At 50.5% G+C, this 25,131-nt stretch overlaps 3 protein-coding genes across 5 annotated transcripts in view; all 3 read right to left on the bottom strand.

Annotated features, from left to right (window-relative positions):
- The window catches only part of rnf169 (ring finger protein 169), a 26,254-nt gene extending 23,803 nt beyond the window's left edge, over positions 1-2,451 (bottom strand). Inside the window, exon 1 of the mRNA XM_078401938.1 lies at positions 2,101-2,451. Within this exon, the coding sequence (XP_078258064.1) occupies positions 2,101-2,443 (343 nt within the window). The 5' untranslated portion in view covers positions 2,444-2,451. The remainder of the gene's footprint in view (positions 1-2,100) is intronic.
- Positions 1-25,131, bottom strand: part of LOC144595021 (E3 ubiquitin ligase Rnf121) — a 239,684-nt gene that overhangs the window by 190,580 nt on the left and 23,973 nt on the right. The gene's annotated exons all lie outside the window — the stretch shown is intronic.
- The window catches only part of pold3 (polymerase (DNA-directed), delta 3, accessory subunit), a 37,792-nt gene continuing 25,134 nt past the window's right edge, over positions 12,474-25,131 (bottom strand). For 2 of the 3 annotated variants that reach the window (XM_078401944.1, XM_078401946.1), the window contains exons 9-12: positions 22,977-23,086; positions 19,139-19,284; positions 15,494-15,572; positions 12,475-13,754 (exon numbers count right to left, since the gene is read on the bottom strand). In XM_078401944.1, coding sequence (XP_078258070.1) covers positions 13,549-13,754; positions 15,494-15,572; positions 19,139-19,284; positions 22,977-23,086 — 541 coding nt within the window. In that variant the 3' untranslated portion in view covers positions 12,475-13,548. Of the gene's footprint in view, positions 13,755-15,493; positions 15,573-19,138; positions 19,285-22,976; positions 23,087-25,131 lie in introns of all 3 variants that reach the window. The other variant, XM_078401945.1, reaches the window with a different exon arrangement.

Raw genomic sequence — 25,131 nt, 5'->3', positions numbered from 1 at the left:
CATTCACTGTAAGGCAGCCACTCTACCGCTGCGCCACCGTGACTGCCCGACATCACTTCTCATCTAATCTCCATAGATTATAGCGTTATACACGGGTGGATGATAGGGAAGGTTCTAATGGGGCAGCTGTGATACTGGCGTTTTGGGCCTAAATGATCTACGTGGAAAGCAAATATGAAATAAGAATTGCAAAACCATCGGCTAGTTCCGTTTTCACATCTTCCACCCCGCTCACGTTAAACTTGTCGTTCACACTGTAACTCCAGGACTTCCGCCACACTTTGTGGGGGTGGGGGGGGGGGAAGGGGGAATGGAGAGAGTGGGGGAAATGAGGACGGTGAGGGGGAAAAATGAGAAAGGGTGGGTGGGGGAATATAGTGGGGGGGGGGTGTGAGAGGGGATGGAGAGAGGTGGGGATAGAGAGGTGGGGTTAGAGAGGGAGGTGATGACTGTGGAGGTGGGGGGGTGAGGGGGCAATGGAGGGGAGGGGGAATCTAGAGAGGGGAGTGAGGAGGGAATGGAGGGGGGGAGGGGAGTGAGGGAGGAATGGAGGGGAGAGAGGGATGGAGGGGAGGAGGGAGAATCTAGGGAGGGAATGGGGGGGTGAGGGGAGAGTTAGTAAGGATTAGGAGGGGAGAGGGAGTGAGGAGGGAATGGAGGGGGTGAGGGAATGGAGGGTGAGGGGAGCGTTAGTTAGGGGGAGGAAGAGGGAGTGAGGGAAGTTAGTGAGGGAAAGGGAGTGACGGTGATGTGAGTGAGGGAGATGGGTGGGAAAGGAGAGGGGGTGAGGGGAGAGTTAGTTAAGGGAGAGGGAGAGGGGAGTGTGGGGGGAATGGAGGGAGAGGCGGTGAGGGAAGGAGCGAGTGAGGTGGATGAAGAGTGAGAGGAGAGGGAGTGAAGGAGGACGGTGAGTGGGGGGGCGGTGAGTGGGGGGGGCGAGGGAGTGAGGGGGGAGGGAGTGAAGGGGGAGGGAGTGAAGGGGGAGGGAGTGAAGGGGGGAGGGAGTGAAGGGGGAGGGAGTGAAGGGGGAGGGAGTGAAGGGGGGAGGGAGTGAAGGGGGGAGGGAGTGAAGGGGGAGGGAGTGAAGGGGAGGGAGTGAAGGGGGGAGGGAGTGAAGGGGGGAGGAGTGAAGGGGGGAGGGAGTGAAGGGGGGAGGGAGTGAAGGGAGTGAAGGGGGAGGAGTGAAGGGGGGAGGGCGTGAAGGGGGGAGCGAGTGAGGGGTAGGGAATGAGGGGGGAGTGATGTGGGGGGAGTGAGGGGGAGGGAGTGAAGGGGGAGTGAGTGAGGGGGGAGAGGGAATGAGGGGGGAGTGAGGGGAGGGAGTGAGGGGAGGGAGAGAAGGGGGAGCGAGTGAGGGGTAGGGAATGAGGGGGAGTGAGGGGAGGGAGTGAGGGGGAGAGGTGAGGGGGGAGAGGGAGTGAGGGGTGAGGGGGGGGAGGGAGTGAGGGGGGGAGAGGGAGTGAGGGGGGGAGAGGGAGTGAGGGGGGGAGAGGGAGTGTGGGATAGGGATGAGGGGGGGGAGGGGAGGGAGTGAGGGGGACAGTGAGTGAGGGGGGAAGAGGGAGTGAGGGGGGGGAGAGGGAGTGAGGGGGGTGAGAGGGAGTGAGGGGGGGGAGAGGGAGTGAGGGGGGGGAGAGGGAGTGAGGGGGGGGAGAGGGAGTGAGGGGGGGAGAGGGAGTGAGGGGGGGAGGGAGTGGAGGGGGGGAGAGGGAGGGAGTGAGGGGGATAGTGAGTGAGGGGGGGAGGGAGTGAGGGGGGGGGAGGGAGTGAGGGGGGGAGAGGGAGTGAGGGGGGGGAGAGGGAGTGAGGGGGGGGAGAGGGAGTGAGGGGGGGGAGAGGGAGTGAGGGGGGGAGAGGGAGTGAGGGGGGGGAGAGGGAGTGAGGGGGGGGGGGAGAGTGAGGGGGGAGAGGGAGTGAGGGGGGGGAGAGGGAGTGAGGGGGGGAGAGGGAGTGAGGGGGGGGAGAGGGAGTGAGGGGGGGATAGGGAGTGAGGGAGTGAGTGAGTGAAGTGAGTGAGTGAGTGAGTGAGTGAGTGAGTGAGTGAGTGAGTGAGTGAGGGGAGACCAGGCCTCTCCGCCCCCCCCCCCCTGCCCCCCTCACCGGGCTCGGCCTCCTGCTGCCGCCGCGGGTCTCGCTGCTTCCTCCGGCGGCCCGGCTGCCAGAGGGTGGCGGCGCCGGTGGCGGTTGCGGAGCGGCTGAGGCTGCGGCGACAGAGCGGGCAGGAGAGGCACAGGCCAAGGCCAAGGCCCAGGGCGGCGTCGGGCGCGGCGCGGCAGCGGCCGCAGAGCGGGGGCCCGAGGGGCCCGGAGTCCCCGGACTGGGCCTGGGCCTGGGCCGCAGCCTGAGCCTGGGTCTCGGGTCGCGCTGCCGCCGCCGCCGCTGCCGCTGCCTGCCGCCCGCGCCGGGCCCGCGCTCCGTTCCCGCTCTCGCTCCACGCCGCCATCTTGTTGCTTGTCGGGAGCGCGCTGGCGGCGGGCGCGCGCCCCTGTGTGTGTGCGTGTGTGGGGGGAGGGGGGGGGGGCAAGGAGTCCATTCAGCCCATCATCGAGTCTAACCCTCGACATTCAATCATGGCTGATAGACAATAGGTGCAGGAGGAGGCCATTCGGCCCTTCGAGCCAGCACCGCCATTCACTGTGATCCCCCCTCACTCATTCCCTCCCCCCATCACTAACTCCCCACTCACTCACTCTCCCTCACTCATTCCCCCTCCCTACCTCCCCAACCCCTCACTACCTCCCCAACCCCCTCACTACCTCCCCAACCCCTCACTACCTCCCAACCCCCTCACTAACCTCCCCAACCCCTCACTACCTCCCAACCCCCTCACTACCTCCCCAACCCCCTCACTACCTCCCCTCCCCCTCACTACCTCCCCAACCCCTCACTACCTCACCAACCCCTCACTACCTCCCCAACCCCCTCACTACCTCCCCTCCCCCTCACTACCTCCCAACCCCTCACTACCTCCCCTCCCCCTCACTACCTCCCCAACCCCCTCACTACCTCCCCAACCCCTCACTACCTCCCCAACCCCCTCACTACCTCCCCTCCCCCCTCACTACCTCCCCAAACCCCCCTCACTACCTCCCCAACCCCCCTCACTACCTCTCCAACCCCCCCCCACTACATCCCAACCCCTCACTACCTCCCAACCCCTCACTACCTCCCAACCCCTCACTACCCTCCCCAACCCCCTCACTACCTCTCCAACCCCCCCCACTACATCCCCAACCCCTCACTACCTCCCAACCCTCTCACTACCCACTCACTACCTCCCAACCCCCCTCACTACCTCTCCAACCCCCCCCCACTACATCCCCAACCCTCACTACCTCCCAACCCTCACTACCCCTCCCCTCACTACCTCCCAACCCCTCACTACCTCCCTCCCCCCTCACTACCTCCCCACACACTCCCTCCCCCCTCACTGATCATCCACAATCAGTACCCCGTTCCTGCCTTCTCCCCATACCCCCTGACTCCGCTATCCTTACGAGCTCTATCTAGCTCTCTCTTGAATGCATTCAGAGAATTGGCCCCCACTGCCTTCTGAGGCAGAGAATTCCCACAGATTCACAACTCTCTGACTGAAAAAGGTTTTTCCTCGTCTCCGTTCTAAATGGCCGACCCCTTATTCTTAAACTGTGGCCCCTGGTTCTGGACTCCCCCAACATTGGGAACATGTTTCCTGCCTCTAACGTGTCCAACCCCTTAATAATCTTATACGTTTCAATAAGATCCCCTCTCATCCTTCTAAATTCCAGGGGGTGATCTCGGGGGGTGAGGGGGGGAGTTAGTTGGTGAGGGTGAGGGGGGGGGGAGTTAGTTGGTGAGGGTGAGGGGGGGGGAGTTAGTTGGTGAGGGTGAGGGGGGGGGGAGTTAGTTGGTGAGGGTGAGGGGGGGGAGTTAGTTGGTGAGGGTGAGGGGGGGGAGTTAGTTGGTGAGGGTGAGGGGGGGGAGTTAGTTGGTGAGGGTGAGGGGGGGGAGTTAGTTGGTGAGGGTGAGGGGGGGAGTTAGTTGGTGGGGGTGAGGGGGGACTTAGTTGGTGGGGGTGAGGGGGGGAGTTAGTTGGTGGGGGTGAGGGGGGGAGTTAGTTGGTGGGGTGAAGGGGAGAATTGGTTGGTAGGGGAGAGTTGGTTGGTGGGGGTGGGCTTGGGCGTGAGGGGGAGTTAGTTGGTGGGGGTGAGGGGGGGGGAGTTAGTTGGTGAGGGTGAGGGGGGGAGTTAGTTGGTGAGGGTGAGGGGGGGGAGTTAGTTGGTGAGGGTGAGGGGGGGAGTTAGTTGGTGAGGGTGAGGGGGGGAGTTAGTTGGTGGGGGTGAAGGGGAGAATTGGTTGGTAGGGGAGAGTTGGTTGGTGGGGAGAGTTGGTTGGTGTGGGTGAGGGGGAGAGTTAGTTGGTGGGGGTGGGCTTGGGCGTGAGGGGGAGTTAGTTGGTGGGGGTGAGGGGGAGACCTGAGAAGGTCCAGAGAAGAGCTGCCAGGTTTGTAACCGGTGACTATAGAAGGACCAGTAGTGTCACAGAAATGCTTCATGAACTCAAATGGGACACCCTCCAAAGATGCTGTACAATATCCAGGCTTACTGCAGTCCACAAAGAAACCCACTCATTAGCTCCATCCAACATTGCCCATCTTTCATAGTCGGAACAACACACCAGGAACTCGACTAAACCAATCCTTGAATTATATAACCATCAAGACCAACAAAGACTGTTTCTGCTACTAGCTGTACCCCAGAATCATCCCTGTTTGGAATCCTTTGCCACGGCATATAGAATCTGCTGCTGATAGTAAATCTTTTAAACTGTGGCTTGCAAACACTAAATTTTAAATCTGCAACTCCATGCATGAGGGATTGCACGTTTATAGCCCAACAGCAGCGGCTGGTGGAGTATCAACAAGACAAGACAGGAGAGGTGAGAGGGGAGTGTGAGGGTGAAGGGGTGAGAGTGAGTGGATGAGAGTGAGTGAGGGGGTGAGAGTGAGTGAGGGGGCGAGTGAGTGATAGGGGGCGAGGAGGCGAGGGGGAGAGGAAGCGAGGGGAGAGGGAGCGAGGGAGCGAGGGGGAGAGGGAGCGAGGGGGAGAGGGAGCGAGGGGGAGAGGGAGAGGGAGCGAGGGGGGGAAAGAGAGAGGGAGTGAGGGGGAGAGGGAGTGAGGGGGAAAGAGAGTGTGGAGTGAGGGGGAGAGGGAGTGAGGGGGAGAGGGAGTGAGGGGGAGAGGGAGTGAGGGGGAAAGAGAGTGTGGGAGAGTGAGGGGGAGAGGGAGTGAGGGGAGAGGGAGTGAGGGGGAGAGGGAGTGAGGGGGTGGGAGTGAGGGGGAGAGGGAGTGAGGGGGAGAGGGAGTGAGGGGAGAGGGAGTGAGGGGGAGAGGGAGTGAGGGGGAGAGGGAGTGAGGGGGAGAGGGAGTGAGGGGGAGAGGGAGTGAGGGGGAGAGGGAGTGAGGGGGAGAGGGAGTGAGGGGGAGAGGGAGTGAGGGGGAGAGGGAGTGAGGGGGAGAGGGAGTGAGGGGGAGAGAAGTTGAAAACGTACAGAATAGTGAAAGGCTCGGATAGAGTGGATGTGGAGAGGATGTTTCCACTAGTAGGAGAGTCTAGAACTAGAAGTCACAGCCTCAGAATTAAAGGACATTCTTTTAGGAAGGAGATGAGGAGGAATTTCTATAGTTAGAAGATGGTGAATCTGTGGAATTATTTGCCACAGAGGCTGTGGAGGCCAAGTCAGTGGGTATTTATAAGATGGAAATTGTCAGATTCTTGATTAGTACGGGTGTCAGGGGTTAAGGCAGGAGAATGGGGTTAGGATGGAAAGATAGATCAGCCACGATTGAATGGTGGAATAGACTTGATGGGTTGAATGGCCTAATTCTGCTCCTATCACTTATGATCTACTTCTTAAAGCTATGTAAGAATGCGTAGGAAGGAACTGCAGATGCTGGTTTAAGCCAAAGATAGACACAAAATGCTGGAATAACTCAGTGGGACAGGCAGCATCGCTGGAGAGAAGGAATGGGTGACGTTTCGGGTCGAGACCCTTCTTCAGACTGATGTCAGGGGAGAGGGAGATACATAGATAAGGAAGTGTAAGGTGTGAAAACAGGACAAAGGGAATGGAGATCAAGGATAATGTAGAAATAATCATTGCTAGCTGGGAGAAGGTGAAAACATAGCAGAGATAAAATGTAAACGGAGACAGTAAGACTGGTTGGAGAACTGGGAAGGGGGAGGGATGCCAAGGGAAAGCAAGGTAAAGTTAGAGAAGTCAATGTTCATACCGCTGGGGTGTGAGCTGCACAAACGAAATATGAGGTGCTGTTCCTCCAATTTGTGCTGGGCCTCACCCTGACAACGGAGGAGGCCCAGAACAGAAAGGTCAGTGTGGGAATGGGAGGGGGGGAGTTAAAGTGTTTAATAACTGGGAGATCAGGTAGGTTTAGGTGGACAGGTGGGACTAGTGCAGATGGGACATGGTCGGCGTGGGCAAGTTGTATGACTCTACAACTGACCACTTGTAGGCAGACTGAAGAAGGGTCTCGACCCGAAACGTCACCCATTCCTTCTCTCCTGAGATGCTGCCTGACCCGCTGAATTACTCCAGCATTTTGTGAAAACACTTGTGGGCAGGTGGAATTAATTAGACTGGCATCACAGTGGGCTATGAGCCCTGTCCCTGTGCTGAAATATCCTCTGCATAAGCTGGTCATGACTACGTGAAAGAGCCTAGCTTCTAAAAACTAGCTGGTTTGAGTGGATCAGAATATGACCCCTCACTACACATTACAGAAAGGATTAGCTAATTGCTGTAAATCAGAATAAACTCTGAAATCCTCTCCATAAATCTTTGGTCACCTCTTCTTTTAGGACTTTGCCTTGTCCCTATGTCTTCTGTGGTTTATGTTTATTATTGTCACATGCAGAGGTACAGGGAAAAGCTTTGTTTTGACAACTGTCCGATCAGCTAATACTGTACATAAATGCAACCAAGTCAAACTCAAATACAATAGGTAGAGCAAAGGGGAAGATACAGAGTGCAGAATATAGTTTTCAGCATTGTAGCGCATCAGTTCCAGAGACAAAGTCCAATGTCCGCAATGGGGTTGAGGTGATTCGGACAGTACCCTAGCTTATGGAAGGACCGTTCAGAAGCCTGATAACAGAGGGGAAGAAGCTGTTCCTGGTGGTGCGTGCTTTCAAGTGTCCGTACCTTCTGAACAACAGGAGGAGGAATGGCCGGGGTGGGACATCTTTGATTATGTTCATACGATCATAAGTGACGGGAGTAGAATTAGGCCATTCGGCCCATCAAGTCTACTCCGCCATTCAATCATGGCTGATCTATCACACCCTCTTAGACCCATTCTCCCATCTTCTCCCCATAACCTCTGACACCCACATTAATCTATCTATCTCTGCCTTAAAAATATCCACTGACTTTGCCTCCACCGCCTTCTGTGGCAAAGAATTCCAGATTCACCACCCTCTGACTAAAGAAATTCCTCATCTCCTTCCTAAAGGAACATTAATTCTGAGGCCATGAGCTCTAGTCCTACTTTCCCACTAGTGGAAACATCCTCTCCACATCTACTCTATCCAGGCCTTTCACTATTCAGTAAGTTTCAATGAGGTCCCCTCCTCATTCTTCTAAACTCCAGCGAGTACAAGCCTAGTGCCGACAAACGCTCATCATATGTTAACCTACTCATTCCTGGGATCCTTCTTGTAGCCATCATGTAGGCTGCTTTCTCTAGGCAGCGTGAAGTGTAGATGGAGTCAATGGTCTGTGAGATGGACTGGGCTGCATCTAGAACTCTCTGCAATCTCCTGCCATCATGGCCAGAGCGATGACACATGAAGATACACCAATCAGCCAAAACATTATGACCACTGACAGGCGAAGTGAATAACATTGATTATCTTGTTACAATGGCAGCTGTCAAGGGGTGGGATATATTAGGCAGCAAGTGAACAGTCAGTTGATGTTTTGGATGCAGGAGAAATGGGCAGGAGTAAAGACCTGAGCGACTTTAGACAATAGGTGCAGGTGGAGGCCCTTCGAGCCAGCACCACCATTCAATGTGATCATGGCTGATCATTCTCAATCAGTACCTCATTCCTGCCTTATCCCCATACCCACTGACTCCGCTATCCTTAAGAGCTCTATCCAGTTCTCTCTTGAATGCATTCAGAAAATTGGCCTCCACTGCCTTCTGAGGCAGAGAATTCCACAGATTTACAACTGACTTTGACAAGGGCCAAATTGTTATGGCCAGATGACTGGGTCAGAGCGTCTCCGAAACGGCAAGGCTTGTGGGGTGGTCCCGGTCAGCAGTGGTGAGTACCTACCGACAGTGGTCCGAGGAGGGACAAACCACAAAACGGCAGGGGTCTTGTGGAGTCCATGCCTTGGCGGATTGGCGCTGTTTTGGCAGCACATGGAGGACCAACAGCATTATTAGGCAGGTGGTCATAATGTTTTGGCTCATCAGTGTATTTCTCTACATTAAAGACATTCTGTCAATTCAAAGATCTCGAAGGTCAAATGTCTGGTCAATTCTGTGCTTTGCACAGAGTTGGCTGAGCACTCCCTGAACTCACCCACCTCGTTTCCACTCTGAAAGGCAGTCTGGCAGGCAGCTGCCCAGGAACGGCTCTTTACGGCATTTTACCCCGTTCACGATGAATGGTGCGTAGCTCCCCAGCCCCTAAACCAACCCCTCTTTGCCCCGCACCCCCCTCCCCCTCCCCCTCCCCCCTCCCCAATGCTCCTATTCATGATGTCACTGGGGTGGAACATTGTACAGTCAGAGCACAGGGGAAATGTGTAGGAAGGAACTGCAGGTGCTAGTTTAAATCAATATATAGACACAAAATGCTGGAGTAACGCAGCAGGACAGGCAACATCTCTGGAGAGAAGGAATGGGTGACGTTTCGGGTCAGATCAGTCTAAAGGGTCTCGACCCAAAACGTCACCCATTCCTTCTCTCACAAGTTGGTCCAGGGAGGACTGACCATGAAAGTGGAAGGGTGCATCACTGAAATAAAATCTTGGCTTCAAATCAATTTCCTCAAACTAAACTGTGACAAATCTGAAATCATCATCATTGGACCAAAAACGCTCACCAAATCCACCCACAACTTCACCCTCAACATTGATGGTTTCCCAGTATCCACCTCCCCTCACATCCGGAATCTTGGAATCATCTTTGATCAAACCCTCTCCTTCGACAAACACATCAAACACATCACAAAGACAGCCTTCTTCCACCTCAAAAACATCGCCCGTCTCCGCCCATCCCTCTCCTCCACAGCTACAGAAACCCTCATCCACGCCTTCATCACCTCCCGTCTGGACTACTGTAACAGCCTCCTCTATGGTTCACCCTCAAAAATCATCAATAAACTCCAATACATCCAGAACTCCGCTGCCCGTCTACTCGCCCACTCCCCGACCCGTGACCATATCACCCCTGTCCTTTACAAGCTCCACTGGCTCCCCATCCCCCAGAGAATCCAGTACAAAATCCTCCTCATGACCTACAAAACCCTCCATAACCTGGTCCCATCCTACCTAACTGACCTCCTCCACAGACACACTCCCACCCATACCCTCCGCTCTGCTGCTGCTAACCTCCTGTCCCCCCCCCCCATCCGGACCAAACTCAGATCCCGGGGGGACAGGGCTTTCTCCATCGCTGCTCCCACCCTCTGGAACTCACTACCTCAAACCATCAGAGACTCCTCCTCACTCACCACATTCAAAACATCACTGAAGTCTCACCTGTTCAACACTGCCTTCAACCACTGACCGTCACCTCATCTTAGTTTTCCTTTTCTGTTCGTTTACTTATTATTATTTTTTTTCCTATGTTTTAGTAAACCCTGTAAAGCGTCTTTGAGTGTTTAGAAAAGCGCTATACAAATGTAATGCATTATTATTATTATTATTTTCCAGACTGGAGGCCTGTGACTAGTGTGCCTCTAGTTTGGTGCTGGGCTCATTCCCATTTGTGGTATACAGCAATGATTTGGATGAGAATATACAAGGCAATGATTAGCAAGTTTGCAAATAGAAATATAAAAATATAGAAAATAGGTGCAGGAGTAGGCCATTCGGTCCTTTGTGCCAGCACCGCCATTCAATATGATAATGGCTGATCATCCACAATCAGTACCCCATTCCTGCTTTCTCCCCACATCCTTTGATTCCGTTAGCCCTAAGAGCTATATCTAATTCTCTCTTGAAAACATCCAGTAAATTGGCCTCCACTGCCTTCTGTGGCAGCGAATTGCAGACAAATGAAGCTGGAGTAGGTGATATCGTAAATAATGAAGATAGTTATTAAAAAATACCACAGGATCTTGATCAGTTGGGCAAATAAGTGCAAGGTGTTGCATTTTGGGAAGTCACAGGACCTTCACAGTGAATGGCAGGGCCTTGCGGAGTGTTGTTGAGCAGAGGGATCTAGGAGTACAGGTACATAGTTCCCTGAAAGTGGTGTCACAGGAAGATGGGGTGCTAGAGAAGGTTTTAAGCACATTGGCCTTCATCAGTCAAAGTATTGAGTATAAAAGTCGGGACATTATGTTACAGTTGTAGAAGACGCTGGCGAGACCGAATTTGGAGTATTGTGTCCAGTTTTGGTCACTCTGCTATAGGAAGGGTTATTAAGGGATTTACGAAGGGGAAATCATGCTTGACAAATCTACTGGAATTTTTTGAGGATGTAACTAGGAAAATTGACAGGGGAGAGTCGGTGGATGTGGTGTACCTCGACTTTCAGAAAGCCTTCGACAAGGTCCCACATAGGAGATTAGTGGGCAAAATTAGAGCACATGGTATTGGGGGTAGGGTACTGACATGGATAGAAAATTGGTTGACAGACAGAAAGCAAAGAGTGGGGATAAATGGGTCCCTTTCGGAATGGCAGGCAGTGACCAGTGGAGTACCGCAAGGTTCGGTGCTGGGACCCCAGCTATTTACGATATACATTAATGACTTAGATGAAGGGATTAAAAGTACCATTAGCAAATTTGCAGATGATACTAAGCTGGGGGGTAGTGTGAATTGTGTGGAAGATGCAATAAGGTTGCAGGGTGACTTGGACAGGTTGTGTGAGTGGGCGGATACATGGCAGATGCAGTTTAATGTAGATAAGTGTGAGGTTATTCACTTTGGAAGTAAGAATAGAAAGGCAGATTATTATCTGAATGGTGTCAAGTTAGGAAGAGGGGATGTTCAACAAGATCTGGGTGTCCTAGTGCATCAGTCACTGAAAGGAAGCATGCAGGTACAGCAGGCAGTGAAGAAAGCCAATTGAATGTTGGCCTTCGTAACAAGAGGAGTTGAGTATAGGAGCAAAGAGGTCCTTCTACAGTTGTACCGGGCCCTGGTGAGACCGCACCTGGAGTACTGTGTGCAGTTTTGGTCTCCAAATTTGAGGAAGGATATTCTTGCTATTGAGGGCGTGCAGCGTAGGTTCACTAGGTTAATTCCCGGAATGGCGGGACTGTCGTATGTTGAAAGGCTGGAGCAATTAGGCTTGTATACACTGGAATTTAGAAGGATGAGGGGGGATCTTATTGAAACATATAAGATAATTAGGGGATTGGACACATTAGAGGCAGGAAACATGTTCCCAATGTTGGGGGAGTCCAGAACAAGGGGCCACAGTTTAAGAATAAGGGGTAGGCCATTTAGAACGGAGATGAGGAAGAACTTTTTCAGTCAGAGAGTGGTGAAGGTGTGGAATTCTCTGCCTCAGAAGGCAGTGGAGGCCAGTTCGTTGGATGCTTTCAAGAGAGAGCTGGATAGAGCTCTTAAGGATAGCGGAGTGAGGGGGTATGGGGAGAAAGCAGGAACGGGGTACTGATTGAGAGTGATCAGCCATGATCGCATTGAATGGCGGTGCTGGCTCGAAGGGCTGAATGGCCTACTCCTGCACCTATTGTCTATTGTCTATTGTCTAAGCTGGAAAGAGTGCAGAGAAGATTTACGAGAATGCTGCCAGGACTTGAGGGCCTGAGGTATAGGGAGAGGTTGGCGGTTTTGTTTAGTTTCGAGATACAGCACAGAAACAGGCCCTTCAGCCCAAGTGTCCGCACTGACCAGCGATCCACACACATTAACACTGCCCTAAACACACTAGGAACAATTTACACTTATACCAATCCAATTAACCTACTAACCTGTACGTCTTTGGAGTGTGGGTGGAAACCGAAGATCTCAGAGAAAACCTGCGCAGTCACGGGGAGAACGTACAAACTCCGTACCAACAAGCACCCGTAGTCGGGATCGAACCCGCTTCGTAAGGCAGCAACTCTACCGCTGCGCCACCGAGACGCCCCATTCATCTCTAGATCCATCTATCGGTGTATTAATCTCGAGAGAGAGATGCATTATTAAAACCACACTCACAAGATCATTTATTTATTTTCCTAAAAAAAATCTTTATTCACAGCCAATTTAATTCAGCAAATGGCTGCTGGAAGAATGAGGACTTTTCATCAGCAGAACATCCCAAACCACCACCACCACCACCATCCTCCACAGGTGTCAGAGGTCTGCACGAAGTCCATGGTTGGTGTCACTTAATGATGATCAGAACACCGCAAAGCCATAGTCACCCGCAGACAACCTTCTGCCAAAGTGCACAAATAATTAGACACAGAACTGCAGGTGCCGTATTAAGTATCATTGAATTCACTTATTGATTCCCAACAACAACAAAAAAGACACAAAGTGCTGGGGTAACTCAGCGGGCCAGGCAGCATCTCTGCAGTACATGGACAGGTGACGTTTCACAGAGTGCTGGAGTAACTCAGTGGGCCAGGCGGCATCTCTGGAGAACATGGATAGGTGATGATTTCGAGTCACTACCCATTACCAGACTGAGGATGGGTCCAATCATAAAACGTCACCTATCCATGTTCTCCAGAGTTGCTGCCTGACCCGCCGAGTTACTCCAGCACACTGTGTCTTTTGTTGTAAACCAGCATCTGTCCTTTCTTGTTTCTAAGCTTATCCGTTCGACTGACATGCATTTTTCTTTAAAAAAAATAAGATTCCCTTTGAATCTAAAAGCTAAACACAGAAATTGACCTGGCCATGGAGATGGCTGAAGTTTGCCATCTGCTGGCTATCACTTGTATATAGACAGGCATGTGTTAAAAACATGTGTTACCAACAATTGCCGCAATGAGGTTTGAGGATAGTCTCATCGATAGGCTTACTAAAAGTTCACTGGAAACCAGAGGGGAAGAAAGTACTCACAGAAATGCGAGGCAGCATACGAACAATGTTTAAACATGCAAAAGAGAACCTACTCCGACTGCAAGCCACGTTATAGTCAAGATTTTTTGAAGTGCACTTCTTGTCCAAGTTGCCCAGTCTTAGCACACAATGTGCTTAGATTCAGATCTCCTAGAGTAGAGCTTCTGCTGTTGTGTTTGGAAGCATGACAATTAGTTATGAAGTTAGCTTTCTGAGCTCCGGTTGGTGGTGCCTCCATTCACCGTGACGCCGGCTCGGTAGGGCTGCCAAGAGTGTTGGCGCTAGGTTGCCTTCTTGAAGAACCCCATGATGGACGCCTGCTTGCCAGCTCGGACGGAGGCTGGCGACTTCTTCTCCTTCTGCCCCTTCCGTTCCTCTTTCACCCCCCCCGTGCTCTTGGCCTCGGCTGGTTTGTGCGCTTGTGGTTTGGCTGTGAGCTCGCCCTCGCTGTCGGTGCACGACTCGTTCTGGTAAACCTTTTCCGTCACTGTAGAGGGCAAGAAGAGATGCGCAATCTTTACTTTACACTTTACTTCAGAGAAACAGCGAGGAAACAGGCCCTTTGGCCCACCGAGTCAGCGCCGACCAGAGATAACCCTAGCACTATCCTAGACAATTTACACCTGACAATGAACTTACATAGAAAATAGGTGCAGGAGGCCATTCGGCCCTTCGAGCCAGCACCGCCATTCATTGTGATCATGGCTGATCGTCCACAATCAGTAACCCGTGCCTGCCTTCTCCCCATATCCCTTGATTCCACTAGCCCCTAGAGCTCTATCTAACTCTCTCTTAAATCCATCCAGTGATTTGGCCTCCACTGCCCTCTGCGGCAGAGAATTCCACTCTGTGGCAGAGAATTACAAACACGCAAGTCTTTGGAAAGTGGGAGGAAACCAGAGAACCCTGAGAAAACCCATGCGGTCACAGGTAGAATGTACAAACGACATACAGACAGAACCCATAGTTGGGATCGAACCCGGGTCTCTGGCACTGTCAGGCGGCAACTCTACCACTGTGTCTCTGTCCCATCCTAAAATAAGATGTTTTCTTATTATAGGATTCACACTATGCATTGCAGTGTGGCAGGCTGGTCTTATCGAGGTGTATAATGGACATTCCCCCCCCCCCCTACATCAAAAATCTTCTAACCCCCCTCTCTAACTCCAGGTCCCTCAGGTCGGCCGACTTGGGGCTACTCACTATCCCGCGGTCTAGGCTTAAGGTCAGGGGTGACCGCGCTTTTGCGGTTGCAGCTCCTAGACTGTGGAACAGCATCCCTCTCCCCATCAGAACTGCCCCCTCCATCGACTCCTTTAAGTCCAGGCTCAAAACCTATTTCTACTCCCTAGCGTTTGAGGCTCATTGAGGAGGTGCTGTGAACTGTTTGTGTGCTACTGTATGTTTCATTTTTTTCCCTTAGTACCTAATCAGATGTACAGCACTTTGGTCAACGTGGGTTGTTTTTAAATGTGCTATACAAATAAAATTGACTTGACTATAAAATCATGAGGGGAATGGATAGGATGAATGTAGTCTTTTACCCGGAGTAGGGCAATCAAGAACCAGAGGACACAAGTTTAAGATGAGAGGGGCAAGATTTAATAGCAACCCGAGGGGCAACATTTTCCACACAGAGGATGGTGGATATATGGAACGAGTTGCTGGAGGAGGTAGTTGGGGCAGGCACTATAACAACATTTAAAAGTCATTTGGATAGATACATGCGTAAGGAAAGTTTAGTGGGATATGGGCCAAATGCGGGAAAGTGGGATTATCTTTTACAGAGGCCAATTAACCTACAAACCTGTTGGAAAGAACTGCAGATGCTGGTTTACAATCGAAGGTAGACACAAAATGCTGGAGTAACTCAGCAGGTCAGGCAGCATCTCGAGTTGAAGAAGGGTCTCGACCTGAAACGTCACCCATTCCTTCTCTCCCGAGATGATGCCTGACCCGCTGAGTTACTCCAGCATTTTGTGTCTACCGACAAACCTGCACGTCTTTGGAGTGTGGGAGGAAACCAGAGATCTTGGGGAAAACCCAAGCAGGTCAAGGGGAGAACGTAGAAGCTTCGTACAGACAGCACCCGTAGTCGGGATGGAACTCGGGTCTCCGGCGCTGCATTCGCCGTAAGGCAGCAACTCTACCGCTGCGCCGTGACCGTCCTAAGATTCCAATATCGGCTGTTCCTTGCGTCTCCACGAGCTGCGAGTTGAATCTTACCAAATTCACCCTCTGCATTGAGAAAGGTCTTGTTTTTGAGAACTCGGTGCTGCTTCCTGATCTTCGCTCCTCCCGCCTTCTAGGAGAGAACAAAGAAAGGTGTGGGGTGGTGATAACCAAAGATACTAGAGGAGCAAGATGGACCACTCCGTTGAAATCGCCTATACTGAAGTGTAGTACGCAAAGGAGCGTAACGTCCGCCATTTTAGTAAGCAAAACCCGACGTTCGCTATGCCTCTCGTAGTGTAATCAGTGTTTTGGGGGAACAGTATGTGTGATGATACCATTAAAACGCAAAAATGATCTCATCTATCAATTCACAGATTTTTGATATTTTTCTTTTTAAATGTTCTGCACGTTTCTGCCTACTAAAATGGCCGCCGTGACGTACTACGTTTTTTTAGTGTCTAGTGGTCTATCTTGCTCTGCTCTATTATCTTTGGTGATAATGCTAATCAGTGAACACTCCTGTCTAAAGCTCCCATCAGGTGAAGAACAGCTTCAGTTAGAAACATAGAAAAATAGGTGCAGGAGGAGGCCATTCGGCCCTTCAACCCAGCACCGCCATTCAATACGATCATGGCTGATCATCCACAATCAGTACCCCGTTCCTGCTTTTTACAGACAGCCATAAGTCGACTTTGTTCGAGGAAGGAACCGCAGATGCCGGTTTAAACCGAAGATACACACACAATGCTGGAGTAACTCAGCGGGTCAGGCTGCAATGAATAGGTGACGTTTCGGTTCTAGACCCTTCTTCAGTGTCTGACAAAGGGACTCGACCATTAACGTCGCCTATTCCTTTTCTCCAGAGATGCAGCCTGACCTGCTGAGTTACTCCAGCTTTTTGTGTCTATCGTCGATTTTGTCTGCAAGCCGAAAAAAATACAAACAAAAAAAAAACTTGATATGTTAACCATTCCTCCAGTAATGTAATGAATTTAGAACCATTTAGACAGGAACGTGGATAGGACAGTTTGTATTGACTTTATGAATGGCATCAAAAGCATGAGGGATATGGGCCAAATGCAATGCATGTAGAAACAGGCCTTTCGGCCCAACTTGCCCACACTGACCAACATGCCTAATGTTGGTCAGTGTGGGAAAGTTGGGCCGAAAGGCCTGTTTCTATATGGTGAAACCAAAATGTATAAAAATACCCTTTAATAAAATCTGGACAATGTGCACTTTAACTTTAACTTGTCATTTTTTTCTATTACAAATCTCAAATTGTAGAGTACAGAGGCAAATAAAGAAATGATGGGTCTTTATCCCAAACATTATGGAGGGCACTGTATATATCTGTTCAAATATCTTATGAAAGTCATAGTTGTATCCATTTCTATAACTTCCTTTGGCAGCTCATTTCAGATACGGACTACCCTCTGAGTGGAAAAGTTGCCCCCGAGCTCCCTCTTAAATCTCTCCCCTCTCACCTTAAGCCTGCGCCCTCTAGTTTTAGAATCCTCCACAACCGGGAAAAACATCGTGAGCGTTCACTTTATGCATGGCCTTCACGATTGATCATCAGTTCATAAGTCATTTGGCCCATCTAATCAACTCCGCCATTCAATCGTGGCTGATCTATCTTTCCCTCTAAAACCCCATGCTCCTGCCTTCTCCCTATAACCCTCAACACCCTCACCGAGAAGGATCTTTTTCACCCAGAGTTGTGAATTTGTGGAATTCTCTGCCAGAGAGCAGTGAAGGCCAATTCACTGGATGAATTTAAGAGAGAGTTGATAGAGCTCTGGGGGCTAGTGGAATCAAGGGATATGGGGAGAAGTTGGGCACAGGTTGCTGATTGTAGATGATCAGCCATGATCACAATGAATGGCGGTGCTGGCTCGAAGGGCCGAATGGCCTCTTCCTGCACCTATTTTCTATGTTTCCATGATCAAGGGGCAACTTTTCCACTCAGAGGGTAGTCCGTATCTGACCTCTTAAATCTCTCCCCTCTCACCTTAAGCCTGCGCCCTCTAGTTTTAGAATCCTCCACAACCAGGAAAAATATCGTGAGCATTCACTTTATGCATGGCCTTCACGTTTGATCAAGAATCTGTCACAAAGACTTCGTAACTAACCGGAGAGATGCTTCCTGACCCGCTGAGCTACTCCGGCACTCTGTGAAACGTCACCTATCCAGGTTCTCCACAGATGCTGCCTGACCCGCTGAGTTACTCCAGCACTTTGTGTCGATCTTAAGATTCTGTCAATTTCCGCTTTAAAAATACTCAATGACTTGGCCTCCACAGCTGTCTGTGGCAATGAATCCCACAGATTCACCACACTCGAGTTAAAGAAATTCCTCCTCATCGCCTTTCTAAAGGTATGTCCTTTTAGTTTTAGAGATACAGCATGGAAACAGGCCCTTCGGCCCACGGAGTCCACGCCGACCAGCGATCCCCGCATATTAACACTATCCTACGCATGCCAGGAACAATTTACACGTACACCAAGCCAATTATCCTACAAACCTGTATGTCTCTGAAACCTGTACGTCTTTGGAGTGTGGAGAGGAAACAAAGATCTGGGAGAAAACCCACGCGGCGGTCACGGGGAGAATGTATAAACTCCGTACAGACAGCACCTGTAGTCCCGTCCTGGGTCTCCGGCGCTGCAAGCACTGTAAGGCAGCAACTCTACTGCTGTGCCACCGTGCTTTTATTATGAGGCTGCGCCCCCTCTGGTCCTAGACTCTCCCACCACTGGGAACTGCTTCTCCGCTCTACCCAGGCCTGACCAAGCTGAATAATATAGATCAGGGGTCGGCAACCTACGGCCCGCGGGCCAAATCCGGCCCGCCGCCTCCTTATGAACGGCCCGTGAGTTAATAATGATTTTTGCAGTTTTAAAAGGTTGAAAAAAAATCAAAAGAAGAATAATATTCCCTCATAAAAACCTGTAATTATTTTTTATTTTCTAACCCATCGTTTCACCAAAGACCCGGGCGGCACGGTGGCGCAGCGGTAGAGTTGCCGCCTTACAGCGAATGCAGCGCCGGAGACCCAGGTTCGACCCCGACTACGTGTGCTGTCTGTACGGAGTTTGTACGTTCTCCCCGTGACCTGCGTGGTTTTTCTCCGAGATCTTCGGTTTCCTCCCACACTCCAAAGACGTGCAGGTTTGTGGGTTAATTGGCTGGGCAAACGTAAAAAATGTCCCTAGTGGGTGTAGGATAGTGTTAATGTGCGGGGATCGCTGGGCGGCACGGACCCGGTGAGCCGAAGGGCCTGTTTCTGCGCTTTATCTCTAAATCTAAAAATCTAAAATGAAATAATTAGAAGAAGGAATGAAAGACAAATCAGAAGCACAACGCACACCTTAACAAAAGAAAAGACCCCTTTCGGCAGGAGACACAACAGACCAATCGACTTCCCTGCTGTGACATACAGAGGCGTACGTAATCCACGCCACGTCATCTCTCAATCGCCAATTGAAAATAAATCGATCATAACTGCATTTATACCACGTGATCCGCTATCTCCGGGTCACGACACTATATTTTTGCTTTTTTATGTAAGATAACTTATGTGAGATAAGTTCATTAATTCATGATCCGGCCCGCAGTAACAAAAAGGTTGCCCACCCCTGTTATAGGTGAAGTCTGCAAGGAGAGGCGGTGGGGGAGAAAAAGCCCATTACCTCAGTGCCCTCTGCACTCTGCCAACGGGCTGCCTTCGCCGCTGACTCTGAGAAGCTCGGTGGCGATGCTTCCTCCTCACCCGCTGCGGCCTCACCCTTTGGCGACGGCGTTTTCACATCAAAGGTTTCAGGGGATTCCGCTATCACTGCAGCCCAAGCAAAACACACCGAGTGACTTGAAGGGCAGTTGTTTACCCCTTCACACACGTGCTTAACGTTGGGTCACGATACCAAACTCAAAGGTCATCAATGATGGATGAATGAATGAATACGTTTGTTGGCCAAGGAGTGTGCCTTGGTGCTCCGCTCGCAAGTAACAACACGAACATACGGTAAACAATTAAGAATAAAGGATAAAATATTTAAACATTAAGAATACAACATTACTGTTTAAACATGGGAGTGAAACTACTCGTGGAGAAAAGCTGTTTTTACGTCCGGCTGTGGCGGCTTTGACAGTCCGGAATAGTTGCTGGGAAAAGGCAGGAGAATGGGGCTGAGAGGGAAAGATCTGCCATGATCGAATGGCAGAGTAGACTCGACAGTATCGAATGGCCTAATAATATGTCTTATTCCTATGTCTTATGAATTCACAGAGTCATAGAGTGAAGGTAGACACACAATGCTGGAGTAACTCAGCGGGTCAGGCAGCATCTCTGGAGTGAAGGAATGGGTCATGTTTCAGGTCGAGACCCTTCTTCCGACTGATGTCAGGGGAGGGGGCGGGACAAAGATAGAATGTAGTCAGAGACTAAGACTGGTGGGAGAACTACGTAGGGGAGGGGATGGAGAGAGAGGGATAGCAAGGGCCATTTGAAGTTAGAGAAGTCAATGTTCATACCGCTGGGGTGTAAGCTACCCAGGCAAGATATGAGATGCTGTTCCTCCAATTTGCGCTGGGCCTCACTCTGACAATGGAGGAGGCCCAGGACAGAAAGGTCAGTTTGGGAATGGGAGGGGGAGTTAAACTGCTAAGTTAGAGAAGTCATAGAGTGATATAGTGGAAACAGGACCTTCAGCAAAACTTGTCCACACCGGCCAACGTGTCCCAGCTACACTAGTCTCACCTGCCTGCTTTTGGTCTAAACCTGATCTATCCAAGTACCTGTCTAACTGTTTCCTAAACGTTGGGATAGTCCCAGCCTCAATTACCTACTCTGGCAGCTTGTTCCATGCACCTACCACCCTTTGTGTGAAAAAAGTTGCCCCTCAGATTCCTAATAAATCTTTTCCCCTTCACCGTGAACCTATGTCCACTGGTCCTTGACCAGATATGGTCTATCTGGTCCTACCAACAAGATAGATAGGAGTCTCACTCACCCTGGTCATTCCTCCTCCATGCTCATGTCGGGCAGAAGGTACAGATGCTTGAAAGTGTGCACCACCAGACTCAGGAACAGCCTCTTACCCTCCGAACTGGTAAGCTGGGCAACATTGAGATTCAGCATGGAAGCAGGCCTTTAGGCCCATGGTGACCATTGATCACGCGTTCACACTAGTTCTACGTTATCCCACTTTCACATCCACTCTCTACACACTCGGGGGCAATTTACAGAGGGCCAATTCACCGACAAACATGCACGTCTTTTGGATGCGGGAGGAAACCGGAGCAGCTGGAGGAGACCCACCCGGTCACCGGGAGAATGTACAAACTCCACGTCGACAGCACCCAGGATCAGGATGGTACCGGGGACTCGCCCGTTATGCTAACTTGGTCAGCACGGACAGGGTAGGCCAAAGGGCACGTTTCTGTGCTGCGGAATCTTATGACGTTATATAACTTCTTATACGACTTTTTCAGATATTTTTTGAATAAACGATATCCAAGCCATTGGTGACCCTCGGACTATCCTAGATCGGACTTTACTGGCTTTACCTTGCACTAAACGTTATTCCCTTATCACCGTCCGGCACCGCCCGGAATGTGGCAACCTCAACAGCCTGACCGCGGGAGAAGATGGCAGGGGAAGAGAAAAGGCATTCTGGCCTTCCATCACAGTGAGGAGGGGACTGGAGGAGACTCACTGTGATGGAAACTCACTCGACCCTAAACGTCACCCATTCCTTCTCTCCTGAGATGCTGCCTGACCCGCTGAGTTACTCCAGCATTTTGTGAAATAAATACTTTCGATTTGTACCAGCATCTGCAGTTATTTTCTTACACTCACTGTGATGGATGTTTCTTTTTTTTGTTTTGTGTTGGTTTGTGATTGTGTGTGTTGTTGCTTATTTTTATTGCTCTTATTGTTGGACTGTGGGTAATTAACCTGGACAACCTATGCTGCACTCCCTCAATAGCAAGAATGTCCTTCCTCAAATTTGGTGACCAAAACTGCACACAATACTCCAGGTGTGGTCAGACTGGGCCCTATGCAACTGCAGAAGGACCTCTTTGCTCTTATACTCAACTCCTCTTGTTATGAAGGCCAACATTCCATTAGTTTTCTCTACTGCCTGCTGTACCTGCATGCTTCCTTTCAGTGACTGATGCACTAGGACACCCAGATCTCGTTGTACTTACCCTTTTCCTAACTTGACACCATTCAGATAATAATCTGCCTTCCTGTTCTTGCCATTAAAGTGGATAACCTCAAATTTATCCGCATTAAACTGCATCTGCCCACTCACCCAACCTGTCCAAGTCACCCTGCAACCTCATAGCATCTTCCTCACAGTTCACACTGCCACCCAGCTTTGTGTCATCTGCAAATTTGCTAATGTTACTTTTAATCCCTTCATCTAAGTCATCAATGTATATTGTAAATAGCTGCGGTCCCAGCACCGAGCCTTGCGGTACCCCACTAGTCACTGCCTGCCATTCTGAAAGGGACCCGTTAATCCCTACTCTGTTTCCTGACTGCCAACCAATTTTCTATCCATGTCAGTACCCTACCCCCAATACCATGTGCTCTAATTTTGCCCACTAATCTCCAATGTGGGACCTTATCAAAGGATTTCTGAAATTCCAGGTACACCACATCCACTGGCTCTCCCTAGTTACATCTTCAAAAAATTCCAGAAGATTAGTCAAGCATGATTTCCCCTTCGTAAATCCATGCTAACTCGGAACGATCCTGTTACTGCTATCCAAATATGCCGTTAACTCATCTTTTATAATTGACTCCAGCATCTTCTCCACCACCGATGTCAGGCTAACTGGTCTATAATTCCGTTTTCTCTCTCCCTCCTTTCTTAAAAAGTGGGATAACATTAGTTACCCACACATCCACAGGAACTGATCCTGAAAATGATCACCAACGCGTCCACAATTTCAAGGGAATTTATCAGCCTTCAGTCCCATCAGTCTACCCAACGCCATTTCTTGGCTAATGTGAATTTCCTTCAGTTCCTCCGTCACCCTAGGTCCTCTGGCCATTAGTACATCAGGGAGATTGTTTGTGTCTTCCTTAGTGAAGACAGATCCAAAGTAACCTTTAGTTTAGTGATACAGCCAGGAAACAGGCCCTTTCGGCCCTCGCCGACCAGCGATCCCCGCACATTAACACTATCCTACACCCACTAGGGACAATCTTTACATTTACCAAGCCAATTAACCTACATCCTGTACATCTTTGGAGTGTGGGAAGAAACCAAAGATCTCGGAGAAAACCCACGCAGGTCACGGGGAGAACGTACAAACTCCGTACAGACAGCACCCGTGGTCAGGATGGAACCCGGGTCTCCGGCGCTGCATTTGCTGTAAGGCAGCAACTCTACCGTTGCACCACCGTGCTGCCATCTCCTTGTTCCCCATATTAAATTCTCCTATTTCTGTTTTCAAGGGACCCACATTTGTCTTAATGGACCCACATTAGTTACCGCGGGGGTGTGATCTTACCGTCCTCGTCGCTGCTGTCTGACTGAGGCCGTCTGATCCGCCGTCGCCGCTTGGTGCAAGGCTCCTCCCTGTCGCTCGGCTGCGCTGTGCCACGCTTCGTCTTCTTGTTGCTGTCGGCATGAAACGGACATTTGGGACGGGGGATTGGAAATAAATTCCAAAACATTTCTGCGTTGTACGGTTCTATCAGGGGGACCTGGCGCCGAGAACGCTGGAGAGGGTCCAGAAGAGGTTTACGAGAATGATCTCAGGAATGAGTGGGTTAACATACGGTGAGCGTTTGACTGCACTGGGCCTGTACTTGCTGGAGTTTAGAAGAATGAGGGGGTAGGGGGACCTCATTGAAACTCACTGAATAGTATGGATGTGGAGAGGATGTTCCCACTACTGGGAGAGTCTAGAACCAGAGGCCGCACAGTCAGAATAAAAGGACTTTATTTTTGAAAGGAGTTGATTTTTCTTCAGAGGGTGGTTAATCTGTGAAATTCATTGCCGCAGACCGCTGTGGAGACCAGGTCAATGGATATATGTAAGGCAGAGATTGATTAGTACGGGTGTCAGGGGTTATGGAGAGAATGCATGAGAATAATTCCCGGAATGGCGGGACTGTCATATGTTGAAAGACTGGAGCGACTAGGTTTGTATACACTGGAATTTAGAAGGATGAGAGGGGATCTTATCGAAACGTATAAGATTATTAAGGCAGGAAACATGTTCCCAATGTTGGGGGAGTCCAGAACCAGGGGCCACAGTTTAAGAATAAGGGGTAGGCCATTTAGAACAGAGATGAGGAAAAACCTTTTTAGTCAGAGAGTTGTGAATCTGTGGAATTCTCTGCCTCAGAGGGCAGTGGAGGCCAATTCTCTGAATACATTCAAGAGAGAGCTAGATAGAGCTCTGAAGGATAGCGGAGTCAGGGGGTATGGGGAGAAAACAGGAACGGGGTACTGATTGAGAATGATCAGCCATGATCACATTGAATGGCGGTGCTGGCTCGAAGGGCCGAATGGCCTACTCCTGCACCTATTGTCTATTGTCTATTGAATAGGTTTGAGAGGGAAAGATAGATAGAAACATAGAAAGTAGGTGCAGGAGGAGGCCATTCGGCCCTTCGAGCCAGCACCGCCATTCAATTTGATCATGGCTGATCATCCAAAATCAGTACCCTGTTCCTGTTTTCTCCCCATATCACTTGATTCCTTTAACCCCAAGAGCTACATCTAACTCTCTCTTGAATACATCAAGATCAGCCATGACTGAATGGCGGAGCAGACTTGAAGGGCTGAATGGCCTAATTCTGCTCCTATCACTGATGAACGAAGGGGGAGCTGACGGGGGGAGGGGCTGCTGCCAAGTGAGGCGGCAGGCAGGAGATACGACTGCGATATGTTTGTAGCTTTGTCGGTGCCAACACATGGCGATACTTGTGTACAGCCAGGTTGAATGCAAAACTAAGCATTTCACTATACCGAGCAGACCTCCCAACATTTGATTTTACAAATTCAGAATTTTGATGTCCAAAATTCAGAATTTTACATCAAAATTCATAATATGCAACTTTTCAGCAAAAAAAAAGTATGCACGCAAAATGCGTGTACGCGTTGCGCTACATTCATGTGTGAAAAACGACTATTATTTCCAACAGTCTGTAGTTCTTGGACTACATGTACAATGTCAGGCCTATCATGAGTATATTCTGCTATTTATAGAAAGGTTATTGAACAGAAATACTTTTTACAACACAAAGAAAAAATTGTTTTGTTTTCTCCATTTTGCTTTTTCCTTACACAAAATGTATGACTAAGTTATGAAGAGTTTCATTTAAAACTGCACATACCTAATTTCATTGAAGACATACTTGCTCCAGTGGTCTTAACAGCAAATCACAATAGTCCATGTCCCCCCCCACTACCCTCCCTCCCACTCTACCCCCACTCCCGACTCGTCCCCTACTCCCCTCCCCCGACTCCCGCCCCCCCCCACTCCCACCTACCCCCCTCACCTTTGCCCCCGACTCCCGCCTACCCCCCTTTCCCCCCCACTCCCGCCCACCACTCCCCACCTTTTCCCCCTACCTCCACTCCCCCTCCCATCCCCACTCCCCCTCCGTTCCTCCACCCCTCCCCCCGACCACCACTCCCCTGCCCCCCTGCCC

This window comes from Rhinoraja longicauda, chromosome 7 (genome assembly GCF_053455715.1).
Source record: "Rhinoraja longicauda isolate Sanriku21f chromosome 7, sRhiLon1.1, whole genome shotgun sequence".
In the NCBI taxonomy this organism is placed as follows: domain Eukaryota; kingdom Metazoa; phylum Chordata; class Chondrichthyes; order Rajiformes; family Arhynchobatidae; genus Rhinoraja; species Rhinoraja longicauda.
This window is presented reverse-complemented; position numbering and strand designations above follow the sequence as displayed.